The 13,907-nt window shown below is 39.4% G+C and overlaps 1 protein-coding gene across 2 annotated transcripts in view; it reads right to left on the bottom strand.

Annotated features, from left to right (window-relative positions):
• NECTIN3 (nectin cell adhesion molecule 3) overlaps window positions 1-13,907 on the bottom strand; it is a 123,377-nt gene that overhangs the window by 71,348 nt on the left and 38,122 nt on the right. For both annotated transcript variants that reach the window (XM_034790849.1, XM_034790838.1), the window contains exons 3-4: window positions 8,736-9,032; window positions 4,644-4,761 (exon numbers count right to left, since the gene is read on the bottom strand). In XM_034790849.1, the coding sequence (XP_034646740.1) occupies window positions 4,644-4,761; window positions 8,736-9,032 (415 nt within the window). The remainder of the gene's footprint in view (window positions 1-4,643; window positions 4,762-8,735; window positions 9,033-13,907) is intronic.

Raw genomic sequence — 13,907 nt, 5'->3', positions numbered from 1 at the left:
CTAGGACAGGATGCCAAGCTAGGCATGACCCTCATCTGATGAGCAGGATTTGCAGGAAGGTGAGGTTTCTTCCTCTTCCACTGGTTCCTGCTGTAGAGGATGCGTCTGTGGAGCACAACCTAGATGCACTGGTTGATGTTCCTGAAGCAAATTCTTGAGATAGCACCTTGCGTAACAAGGGTTACCATAAGAAGCCCATGGGTTCCAGCAAGCGCACTGTGATGGGGCATAAAGGAATAATGCAAGATGCCAATGTTATCCTTGCTACGGTAACCGGTGTATTTCTTGCTATGAGCTCCTTCTTCAATGTCAGTTTCTAGGGAGAAGAGTTGGAAGGTGGAGGAACCTCATATAGACATCTCTGAGTCAGAGGACGTTATCCAAATCAGGGTGGTGGGGGGGAATGGTGTAGGTATTGATAGTCAGACTGATACGGGGCCCCAGAAGGAGACCTGCACATGCATAAATATTGGGGTTAGAAAGAGGTTTGTGAGGCAGTTCCAGAGAATCTTGTAACAGTGCCAGCTTGAAGTATCTCTCAAAGAGCCTGCATGGGGACGGTGTCAGTACCAGAGGGTGAGTCACCATAGAAGAAAAAGGATGGAGGGTAAGCAAGCTCAGAGAAATGAGTTGGTACCAGTGGGGAGCATCTCTCAGTACCTTTCAATAATGGTGATTTGGGCTCTGAGGATTCAGAGGTCTTTGTGAGATAGGAGCTTGGACAGTACCGGGACGTCTGGACGTTTTCCCTCAGGAGTAAGCATATGGGGTGGTGCGAGACGCAGCATCAGAATAGGTATGGTACACTTTTCACTTCTGGCTATGGAAGACTGTACCAATAAGGACTTAGCCTTCAATTTGACATTCAGAAGCAGAGTCAGATGCCAGTGTCAGAAATTCTCTAGATAACCTCTAGGTATGCTACTGCACGAAAGGGAGCCTCAGCAAGATCTGTGTTTGATGAGGTCTGTTGGGACCCAGATCAAGGAGGTGACTTTCCCTTTTTTGTCTGATTCTGGAGAATGGGATCTTTTCTTGGAGAGTCTGGGTTCTTTGATTACCACCGAAGCAGAGCTCAATGGACCCAATGTATTGGGGGGTGACTCACACCATGGATCTCAGAGAGCACGCATAAATAGGAATGTACGTTTTCCTACCTCAAATTTTTAGATCTGTTTTTAAATCTTAAGTAGACTTCACATTTAGAGGGAATGTGGATTTCTCTCAAGCAGCAGACAGGCAGGTTGAATCTCCATCACTGCAAGGGAAGGACTTGTGGCACATATGAAAAGGTTTGAAGTCCAGGGTCTTGGGCATAACCCACACGTGGGCTGTGGATGAGGGCTGGGGGACCAGTGGGGGAGGAGGGGAGAACCCAGAGGCAAGAAGGGGTGAACCCTCTCAAAGCCTGAACTTGTGCTAACTAAAAAAACTAAAATGAAAAAGGCATAAGAAAGCAAAGGGTAGCCAGCTGCATAGTTCAGTTACTGGACACTGACACTCTTGCAAGCCACAGGGAGTTTATTGGGGTATGAGGGTGTCTAGGCTTTAGGTGCAGACCTGCTGATACCACTGACAAAAATCTCTGATCAAGAGTGCATGGCAGGCAGAGTATAGTGACGTAGAGCACCCACAGGGACACTACTCAAAGAAGAATGTGTGTGTGTTATTCCCATGAGTAAAGTGTCAATCTGCCATGCAACGTCACATGCTGCAAGTACTTTTCATGAACAATACCATAGAAATTCAGTATGTACAGTGAATGAACATCCTCAGACATTCTTTCACTTGAGATCTTGTTGACTACAGGCCAGTCACTGCTAGACAACTGTAGAAATGGTTTTATTTCTGCAGCTTAATAGCTATCCTGCTTGCCAATCTCACAAAATCTGCCCACCATACGAGTCAAATGGCTAAACAGTCACAAATCCGTACTTGTTTATTTTAAGTTACTTTTCATTGTACTTGGATTTTTGTCATTTCATTGCAGGAACACAACACGCTGCCACAATACACATGCATTTGTCTTCATCTTCCCAGCCAAACAAGGATTCATTAACCTCGCTATGTACAGATTTGTCCATCTACTTCCAGGTTATTAAGATTGCTCAGCATGTGTTATTACTATTATTAACAATAGTACATACCCCCTTTCACATTAAAATTCAGTGGACAAAATGCAAAAAATACAGCTATCAATTCTGTATTTCTTCAACAGCATGATTTAGAATTTAAACTAGATTTGAAATCAACTGTAACTGAATTTTTTTCTGGGAAAAAGAGGTACAAATGAGATTCTACCTTCGCCTTCCCCAAATGGCACTACTTAGCTCATTTTTTAGAAGCAAGTACAAGTAAAGACCCCTCACATGACCCAGCTCTCTACCCTTGCATAACAGTGGTTCTGACTCTTCGCACTGTAGCCCAGTATTCTGCCAATAAATTGCTACTTCAACTTTTTAAAGTTGGCATTCTTATAATGATTAAGTTTCTGCCAAAGAGTTTATTACAAGAAGTTTGTATACAACTTCATCTACAATTTATTGAAATTAAGTTTTCTGCTTTTACAAACCATATCGGACTTGTCTGTACCACATGAGGAATTAAATTAAATCTGGGAATTGGTTTAAGTGTATGAAAGCCCCTATTACTGAGAACGTTAAAGTATCTTTTAAAACTAGATTAGTTATTTGTCCTTATTACTTTTAACATGAATCATAACATGTTGGAGAAGAGAGACAATGAGCCACTTTGCACGTATCATCTTGAAAAGTAGCTTGCGTTGCCTTTGTGATTATGGTTTGATCATTGGTTCAAATTTATATTGTAGCAATGTGGAGCAGTTTAGCCAGGCTAAAACTGGATGTACCTGATTTAAATGAAATTTAATTGGGGATTAACTGACAGCCACTCTGTTAGATTTTACAATTCGTATTAGGTGATTTTTTTTTTTAAATCAACCTGGTTTAAATGTGATCTAATTGAGACTACTTCATTTGATTTGTTTCTTAAGTTTTTAATGTAATAGTTGGATAGCATATTTTGTTTTGCGTTTAGGAGGTAACATTCAAAAAACTTTGGTTATACATTTATTATTAGCTTTAAAATAGTATTTGAAACGTGTGGTTATGTCTACACCACGCAGCTTTTAGCAACATGCCTGTGCCACTACAGTCCTGCCGCTAAAAGTTGTGCAATGAGCGACTCCTGCCGACAAAGCACTGTTCACACAGGCGCTTTTCATTGCTAAAACTTCTGCTGTTCGGGGGTGTGCGTGTGTGTGGTTTTTTAACACTCCTGAATGACAAAAGTTTTGCCAACTAAGTTCCAGCGTAGACAAAGCCAAAGCTAAAACGATGTCTTTTTTCTTCTAACTGATCCAGGAAGCAACTTGAGAATACAAAGTGGTACCACAACTGATCTTTAATGATCATATATCAGTGATTCTTGCAGCACTATTACTGTGTATTACATATGCTTAAATACTCACACACAAGTTATTTTCTTTGTTTCAGACAGATAGACGGACCAAGTGAAGTTACTTCAAGTTTTTCTTTAAGAGGAAAAAGGGAAGTTACCTTTTTGGGACATCTATACCTCCACCCCGATATAACGCTGTCCTTGGGAGCCAAAAAAAAAAAAAAAAATCTTACCACGTTTTAGGTGAAACCATGTTATATCGAACTTGCTTTGATCCACAGGAGTGCGCAGCCCCACCCCCCTGGAGCACTGCTTTACCTTGTTATATCCAAATTCGTGTTATATCAGGTCGCGTTATATCGGGATAGAGGTATATTTGCTTCAGGTGGCTCCCTCCAGGGGAATGTACTTAACATGCAAAACTACAGATGGACTCACAGTAAAGCCATCCAGTTCATATGACATTCATAAAATATAGCTTTTATCACACAACAGAAAGCCATACAACGATACCAGATATCAACACAGATTGACTTAAACTTCGAGTCATGAGGCAAGCCATCTCATGCATCTTATTTGGAAGTAGATACAGTGCCTTACTCTTTATTAGGGCATGGTAAATTTGATGACTGAAATGATACTTCAAGTGTTTTCCACCCAATTTGGAATGCAATATCAGTTTTATATAATTTTATTCAACAAATATCCAGTTGTTTTGGGTCTTTGCTTTGAACACGTCCCCAACTCACACGGAAGAGGAAGGATAAACAGGTGCTTGCAATATCTTACACTAAGCCCAAGAAACTCAATATCACAATCATCTGTCAAAGAAGTTATTCCATTTATAAAAATAAATGGATTTATCCTAAAAAGTATTGGTAACTGTTCAGACTTCAGAGTAACAATAATTCTTTATTTGTACTTTCCCACCCCAGTTGCTACTGTTCCCCTTTCCTTAGGAGCCATGTTTTCCTTTAAAACATCCACCTGTAGGAATCCATATGTCTGATCTATCAATATGGGACATATTTCAATAGCAGTCATTTCTAACCACATATAACGAGTATTAGTCGTGTACTGGAACCAGACAAGCTAGAAGCAGTGAAAGGGCCTAGTTTCCACTATGTCATAAACCAGTAACACCTTTCAAAACTCTCTACTATTAAAATATGAATTGTGTACTTAAATGGAAAAATTCATCTTTGGTTTTCATGAACACTTACCTGGTCCATGTAAATTCCATGGGCAGTGGATTTGCATCAGCATTACACCGGAGCTGAACATGCTCTCTTCCAATGAACCAGTTTCCATCATATCCAGTTACTGAAACTTCAGGGGCATCTATAAAAGATGTACAATTTCACATGCCAATACTCAAAGTTTTTTAAAAAGAGACGTGCATTGTTTAGAATGACATGTCTACATGTTGTATTTAACTAACAGTATGGTAGTGCTTAATCTCCAATGAGCAGTGGTAGTCCTACCTGGAAAGCTTAGTAAATGACATGTATACACAGGTGGTTGGCATCAAAAGCTTAAAGCAAATCAGTGGGCCAGATTAGTTTTCAGTTTGTTAACTGAAACAAGCTGAGATAATTATATGGTCTTTACATCAACAATGCCAATTTTTAGCATAATGCAGTGTTAACGTCAATAGTTCAAATGTACCAAATTCTGTGAATTAAAAAATTCATATTACACAGTGGTAAATGATGAATTGCACATACGACATGAGTAACTTTTGGCTAATTATTTATACTGTAGTAGGCATCTGCACTGTGCCTATGTTAATACTACTAGTCAAACCCACAAGGAACTTTAGTGTATTCTGTGTTTAATTTTGTTTTATTTCTTTTCAAAGGCTCAAAAGACAATTAATAGTGATAATGGCTTCAATCTGAATGCCATCTTCCCAACTTCTTTCAACCCCTCAGTATTAGAAGTCTTGACCCTAGAATCTCGCCCTAACCCAGCTGTAGAAAATGTCTGACAGTTTTAAATACACACTTATTGTAAGCCTTCCACTGATATGCTTGGGGAAAATTCATGGTATACTGCAACATAATGTAAACATTCAAATATAATTGGCATACCAATTGAAAGTCTGCTACAGTAAAAAGTAAAGGTATAGCACGCTGAAGTAATACAAGATCAGAATTCAGAGTAGGATCGTTGCTCTGAGTCCAGGACAGCAGGCTCAACTACTTCCTCCAAATGTAGGTGGCACAAAGATTGAAAAGGAGAGCAAGACTTGAAATATAGCTCTCTTCTCACTGAAGCCACATCTTTCCAACTCTTATATTGTTTAGTGTTATTAATTTATGTTTGAGGCATATTATGGATATTGGTTATTGCTACTGGGCTAGGCCAGAAAGGTTACGTTAGAGAGACTGGCAATTTTCTTGTTATGCCTGTCTCTCTTCAGCTATTGTCATTACGAGTGTTTGGAGAGAACAAAGCTGCATCCTAACTACTCACTAGTGCAAATGACACGTAGAGAGTAGCAGTTTAAAAACTGGTAGTCTCTCTCAACAGGACTGCCTCAGTTTTCAGTTAATATTTATTTTATATTTAGACACATTTTTTAAAAGTGATAATTTCCTTATTTGTGTATCAGGGCACAGGGCCTGGATAGAGTATTTACAGTTCTCACAACTTGAGCTTTTTATATTTATTTATTTATGACTACTCCAGTAAAATACTCTACTCAGATTCAAGTGCAGTGATCCAGAACCCAGTTGAAGACTGTTAATATACGTTGAAACAAAGCACTAAGCAGAACTGTTTCTCTGTCCATGCTCAACACAATTTTAGAAGAACACTAGGCAAGGAGTATGAAGCCCCATACATACCTTTTTATAATTTGTTTTGGAAGGTGTTAAAGTTTATTCATTTCCAACTAATATTGGGGAAAAGATGCATAACTTAGTCTAAAGTTCTTTCCAAATTCAATTACAGACAATAAAACTAGCCACTCCTCCAATATAGACTGTTCTAAAAATTGTTAAAAGTTCATTGATTCAGTAGAACATATTTGTAAAGAATATTTTTGAAAGACAATTCTTATAAGTTTTTAATAGTGGGTTTACTTGATAGGCTACTGTAAGGTTATGTTAGAGGAGGTTGTGTATGACTTGGAATTGGTCATAATTTTAGTCCTAATACAATTTCAAATGTTTCCTGATTCATGTTAATAATTTTACTATTGATAGCATTCTCAGACCATAAGTTCATTTATTATGGTATTTCCCAAGATGGCTGAAGGCAAAAAAAAAAAAAAATATCAGTAATTATACTTAAGTCTCAAGGTCATTCCCACCCCCATTACACCAAATCGTTTACAAGTGGTAAGCATAAAAAGAAACCTTTGTTTAAATTTACGGAAAATTCTCTTTTAGTCATGTGTTTATGCCACCAACTAGTAACTGATGGTAAATATTTATTTTTTTGATCCAACAGGTTACAGCAAGGCACCTGATGTTAGTAAGGAGGGAAAGTATCTTTTTAAAATCTTTTCACCACTCAAGGGCTTTTCTGAAATATTAATTAAGTTAATCTAACCCATCAATGTATGTAAACTACAATCTTTTTCTAGTCTGAGATCTACATCCTACACTTCCTTTCCCCATCTCCTGTGCACGCATTAGCGTGTTATAGTTTACGTTTGAAAATGGATGCCTAAAGCTAAGGATGCAAAATTTAGGAACCCACATTTTTCTGGACTTTTGAAAACTCTGGCCATATATTTGGTAGCCCAACTTTAGGCATCCATTTTGGGTTATGTGGACTAAAGTTTGTAACAGCACATCAAAGTGACAAACATAGCATACAATGTAAAGTTTTAAGAAATTCAACTTATTTATGGTAAGTTAGAAGTTACTCTTCATTGGGGAGAAACAGACCGGAATTTATTTTGGGGGCAACTCTTGTCAAAATCAGCAATCCACCAGAGCACAGCATTATTACTGGTCAATCTAGGGAGATATGCTATGGCTATGTCTTACACTGCAGTTCGAACTATCATAGCGTGAAAAGGACTGCACACCAAGTGCTGCATTTCAACTCCCCTGTGTGGATGCTGTGGGTGTGAACTAAGGTTCCTGAATTCACATTAATGTAGTCCTGTTTTAAGAACCTCTTAGTTCACACCCACAGCATCCACATGGGGGAGTTGCAGATCAGCACTTGGTGTGCAATGCTATTCACACTCCCATAATCCAAACTGCAAGGCACTGTAAACAAGCCCTAAATTTGTTAGGGTTTAATCTGTGACCATCAAGACAGTTTTTCAGGTAGCCAGAAACTCAACAGCAAAGGGCAAGAAAGAGGTCTTTTATCATTTTATTTGTTACTGAACTGAAATTTAAGTACATATGCCATACTTTTTGCTTGTGATATGCTAACAATAGTAAATATGCAGAATCCAAAATTATCTGGTCATACACAGAAACTTATTTGCTTCAATAAAAACAAAAACATTGCTAACAGATGAAAGTTCTGCATATTTCAACAGCTGAGATAGAAGGTGCAGTTATGAAATTATAAAGAATATTCTGACAAGGTAGGCCTTAGGATCAAATAATGAGGAGGGCTTGGCAATTTATCTTCTGTTACTTGTTTCTTTCAGGGACTTCAAGTTTAACAAGCCAAAAGATCTATATTAAGAAAAAAAGTAGACTTCCAAGTTGAGGGATTCTCAAGTTACCCACTCTACCGTTAATACTCTCAGTAGTGTAATGAGTGAGCTGGTTAAGCATAGTTACCCCTTAACATTTTTTCATCACTGAAGTTTTGGGAATATCATGCGTTGTATTATTCCAAGTGGGAAATGATAATTACCATTTCAAGTATTTTTAAATACTTCAATTGTTGCTGAATGGAAAAAATAGATTTTACTTATAACAAGTCCCTGTAAAGCTGAAGAAGAGGAATTGAATTCTTTCAGCTTCAACATCTGAGTATTAGTCACATTTTTTAACAAACAAGTCCATGAAGAAGCATATGAGGAATATAAATGGGTAATTAAATCAAGTTAATTAAAAAGTTAAAGATAATGTGTCTCAGCAAGTAGGGCAACTAATTGGGTCTCAGGAGACCTGGGTTCTACTCCTGGCTCGGCCAGTTGCCTGATGAAAATCCTTTGTCAACTCACTTCACCTCTCCATGGCTGTTTCCCCATCTGTGTGATGGGGCAATGATACTAACCTTCTTTGTACACTGCTTGCAGGTCTACTGATGGAACGTACTATAAGGCCTACTTGTAATATGAAAGAATAACAGCTGTAAAAGCAATAGTTAACTTGTTGTATACCTACATAGTATGTCCAATGTGTAAGGATATCTCATCTCCTTCTCCAAAGCTGGATGCCTCACAATGCAAGTTATGCGTCTTCCTCTGGCAAATTTGGTGGGTATGAGTTTGTACTGACTGACAACTGTCACAGTTTCATTTGGAAATAAAGTAGAACGGGATTCCATTTCTCCAAGACCACCTTCCCAATCAACATCTGCAGCAGGTTTTCCAGTGGCTGCTGTACAAATGGCTGCTATTGTCTGATTTTCACCATCTATTAAAGAGTTTGGTCCCTTTGTTAGGCTCACAATGGGTTCAACTATTGAAATAAAAAGAGTAATTAAGTATGTTTTCAGTCAAGACAGAAAAGTTTAATTAACCTCACTTCATTTCCTGTATGTACATTTTATCCCAATAGTTTACAGCTAACAACTCGTTTTTAAGGCCGATTTGTTAACCAGCAGGTAAAGCTGATGACACAATGGATACTTTAAAGTAATCTGAACAATTGACAGCTCTGACACCCCTGTGCTGAACATTGGCAGGGTGGACTGATTTAAAATCAAAGTGATATAAACCAAATTTTAATCAGCAAGCAGGAAACCTTGTTTTAAATCGTTTATTTTAATCTAGCTTTGCATCTGTATTTGATTTTCCCTCTCTAAGGTAAGGTTGATGCTCATTGGTTGAGAACCATTAAAACATGTGAACTGCAACTAAATATAGCCTTTAGGCTACATTTGGTGGGATTGGTTTTACTAACCAGGAAGACACTATATTTTACACATTTACTTAAGCAATTCTGTAGCTTAACTTACATTTATTCAATTTTTTACACACTTCATAGAAATGTATGATGCACTTATCTACAACTACGCATCTCCTGCACTAGTGTTTTCTCAGAACCCAAATCATCTTTGTTGTGTACCTGAAGTGCTATCACCTAGCTAGTTTCATAGATATCGGGGTGGGGGTTTTTTTGTTTTTAGTTAAAGAGCAACAGTACTAAAGATTCTTCTTCCACAAGCTATTAAACAAATCAGATCACGTTATGTCCTTTAGCCTACTATCTTTGGTAGTTAACAGCGTGGCTTGCAGCATTATGCTCTGGCCATAAAACAGATTCTGTTTACTACTCAGAACTAAGCTCTTCTTTTCCCCCCCCCCCTTTTTTTTTTTTTTTTTTTTTTAAATATAAATATAACTATCAAGACGATCAACATGCAAAAACCCAACATCACGGAAGACCTGAGAGATGCCCAAGAATCAATGACATCCAGGAAGGCTGAACTCATATACATTCAGGGAAGCCTCTGAAGAAAAACTTTTAAGTGCAAGGAAATTTAGTCTACTTATGAATGTTATGCCAGTTACAAATAAGAGATTTATTTCACTCCCATGCTACAAGGTACTAATGGGGAATATCTAATTGCCCAACCTTTTGTGAACTTTGTGTCCAGAAGCATCTCTACTGCAGTTTATATTTAAAAGAGAAAATAATTCTTACAGTAGTCAGTATTAAAAGTCAAGCTCTCACTTAATTTGTGTATTTTATTTATAAATAAGGTTCAATTATGCATCTGCCTAGTGAATACAGTAAGTCATCCACCAATTCTCTTACTTAATCCAAATGTAGTCTATTGTTTAAATAATACCACTTGCAGATGTCACTTGTAGAGTGACACGAGTTCTTCAATGTGCATCCCCCTATGTGCACTCCACTTCAGGTACATCTTTGACATTTTCGGTAGCAGTGCCTGTTCAGCACGCAAATATGGCTCCAGACCTCATGTCCCGAGGATGCACAAAGCAACGCAGACAAACGGCCCTCGGTTCCTTCTCTATCGTGAGGTCCCAAAAGACAAGACTGCAAAGCAGAGGGGGAAAAGGGCAAACAATGGAACACCTATCAAGACATTTCTAAGAACTTCAGTTCCTGTAAAATTAAACAACCTTTCCATTCTCAATTAGTGTCCTGATGGGTGCTCCACTTCAAGCAACTGCCAACCAGTATCCATAGGAGGGAGCAGCTTCAGAGTCGGATTTAAGACTGCTGACAAAACAGCACTGTCAATAGCAGCATCTGATCTGGAAGTGTGTACCAAGACTCGTCGTTTGGAAAAACTGAACTGATGGCCAAGCTGCGACTGCAAATTTCAGTGACTGGCACACTTTTCAACAGCGCCATAGAAGTGGACTGAGATCTAGTTGAGCGGACAATTACTCTAGAAAGGGACAGAACATTAGTGATCTCGTAACAAGTCAGAATATACCCAGAAACGCATTTTGAAGTCTTTTGGGTGGAAAGTGTAGATCCTTCTGATCTGTCCACAAAAGAAAGTCTGAGAGTTTCTAAATGGTCTGGCTCTGTCCAGATACAAAGCTAACACCCTTCCAACATTCACCGTATGGAATGCAGATTTTTCACTGGACTGGTGAGGCTGGAAAATTCGGGGGGGGTGGCGGGGGGGGGAAGAACCACACATACAAAATTGGGGAGGAAGCTATATTTGCCTGGTTAGTGTGGAAATCAAAGAATTTTTAGGAACAAGTTTGAGATGAGGCTGTAATAAAATGTTTTCCTTAATACTGTGAAGGGGGTCCAATATTAATGCCCCTATCTGGCCCATGGGCAGAAGTGATGTCATTTTAATAGCTAAGTGGAACAGAAAACAACTAGCTAGAGGCACAAATGGAGGTTTCATGAGGCAGTTAAGGACCAAGTTCAAGCCTCATACCAGAGTAGGTTAGCTCATTTGTGGGAATAAATTTATCAGTACTTTAATGAACTCTGTCATTGTGGGGTAGGCAAATACTGAAGCCCCCTCCCCTGGTAAATGGAAAGTTGTGATTACCACCAAATCTTTGACAGAACTCAAACTAAGGTCTGACCACCTTAATTCCAAAAGATTATCAAGAACAGCAAAGAAGGGAATGGGTAGGAAAAACTGCTAGTGAAAACACCGGTGATGAATTCTCTACTTTTCAAAGTATACCTCTACCCCGATATAACGCGATCCGATATAACATGAATTCGGATATAACGCGGTAAAGTAGCACTCTGGCGGATCAAAGCAAGTTTGATATAACACGGTAAGATTTTTTGGCTCCCGAGGACAGCATTATATCGGGGTAGAGGTGTAGCTAGCTCTGCTACAGATCTTTCTGCTGTTTAATAGGATCTGTTATATCTCTATCGAGTAAGAAACCTCTATTCCCCAAGAACCATCGAAGAGTCAAGCTCTGAGAGGAAGAGTGCCCAGAACTGCGGGATAACAAATGGAGAATGATTGGAAGGAGCAAGGACAGATACGAAGTGAGACAAATCAGTTAAGGAATGTCTCTCAGCCAAATCGGTGCAATTAGGATAACCCTGGCTTTGTCCTGCTTGATCTTGTTGAGCACCTTCAGGGGCAATAGTGTTGATAAATATGCAGAGAGAAGGTCCTTTGTCCAATATGTGAGGAATGCGGCCCCTATGACCTGATGACCTTCTCCTATCCCCACACAAGCAGAATTTCACACTTCATTTTCACAGTGGTTGCAAAGAGGTCCACTTCCAAGAGTCACCAGGTTAGGAAAATATGCTCGAGTCGGAGTGTCACACTCACACCTGCAAACCTGGGAGAAGTGCCTGCTCAGGTGGTTGGCATGCCTGGAAGTAAAAGGGTGAGATAAGCATATGCTTCATTGTACACCAGTTCCTTAACTTCACCGATTCTGCACAGAGGGAGGCTCAGCACAGCACAGTCTCTCACTTCATGATTTATATAAAAACACCAATGCTACGCTGTCGGTCATGACCATGACAGACTGGTTCCTGAGGAAGGGAATAAAGGTGTATACAGGTATTCCTGACAGCTCTCAATTTCAGGAAGTTGATTTGGAGACAAGTGCTGGGCACACTATTTGCGCTGAGTTGTGTGTCCCCCTATATGTGCACCCAATGAGGAATAATTTGAAGTTAGTCATAGCAGGAGATTGGGTGAAGGGAACTCCTGTACATACTTTGGACAGGTCCTGCCACCAACTGAGTCAACCCAATACTCAATGAGGGACAGATACTATCTTGTCTAAACTGCACTTGTTCTGAGCCATCCCTGGAACCAGCAAAGATGTAACTTGGCATACTGCTTCACAAGCTGCCATGTGTCTTAACAATACTAGACAATTTCTTGACATAGTCTGTGGACTTATTTGAATTTTTAAGTGTGGTTTGTATCAAATCTGTCCCTGGCATGGTAACCATTGGCTATTATGGCACCAAGAGAAGATCCTAGGAATCCAGTTGCAGTGGGGTAAAAGTGGATTTTTGTTTGTTTAGCTCAACTCCTAACTTGTGGAAAAGGGACAAAGCTGTCTTCACTATAAAGACAAATTTACTGTAAGAGGGGCCATTGAACAGAATTATGATGGAATGGAAAGACAACCATCCCAGGTCAATGAAGGTAGACTACTGCCAGGCCCTTCAAGCATACCCTCAGAGCAGAAGAAACTGATGGGAAGCACCATACAAGTGATCCTGGTGGACTATGAAATGAAGAAAACATCTCATGGGAGGGGTGAATCACGATGTGAAAATACACATCCTCAAGATCAAAATCCAAAAACCAATCCCTAGAATACAGCAATGGAAAAATACCTGCGAGTGTCACCATCCTGAATTTCTGCATCCAGAGGCTTTTTTGGACCAGAATCCCTTCCCTCTGCTGGACTCGAACAGCTTCTATAACCCCTACACATGACAGAAATGACTTCTAGTCTCAGTAAATGCTCATGAGATGGGTCCATGAAAAGGAACAAGGAAGGAGGGTGAACTGGGGAGATGGAGGTGAAATGTGTGGAATAACCTGAGGCTATAAACGCCAAAACCCATTTGTTGACAACCAAGGCATTAGGGGTAGGGTATGTAAACAGAAATTGAGTTATTGGCTGGAATGTAATAATTTTAATCTGCACATTTACATATGTAGGTGATCTCGTCGCTGGGGTCTGCTAGATGGTCTTGGAAGGTTCCAGTAAAGTCTCATTTACTCGTAATGCCACTTGATAGAAGGCTGTTATGTGTAGAATGTCTAACTGCTTATAGAATCATAGAATATTAGAGTTGGAAGGGACCTCAAGAGGTCATCTAGTCCAACTCCCTGCTCAAAGCAGGACCAATTCCCAGCTAAATCATCCCAGCCAGGGCTTT

This window comes from Trachemys scripta, chromosome 1 (assembly GCF_013100865.1).
Source record: "Trachemys scripta elegans isolate TJP31775 chromosome 1, CAS_Tse_1.0, whole genome shotgun sequence".
NCBI classification, from domain to species: domain Eukaryota; kingdom Metazoa; phylum Chordata; order Testudines; family Emydidae; genus Trachemys; species Trachemys scripta.
The sequence above is the reverse complement of the archived record's forward strand: the minus strand, read 5'-3'. Positions and strand labels throughout refer to the sequence as shown.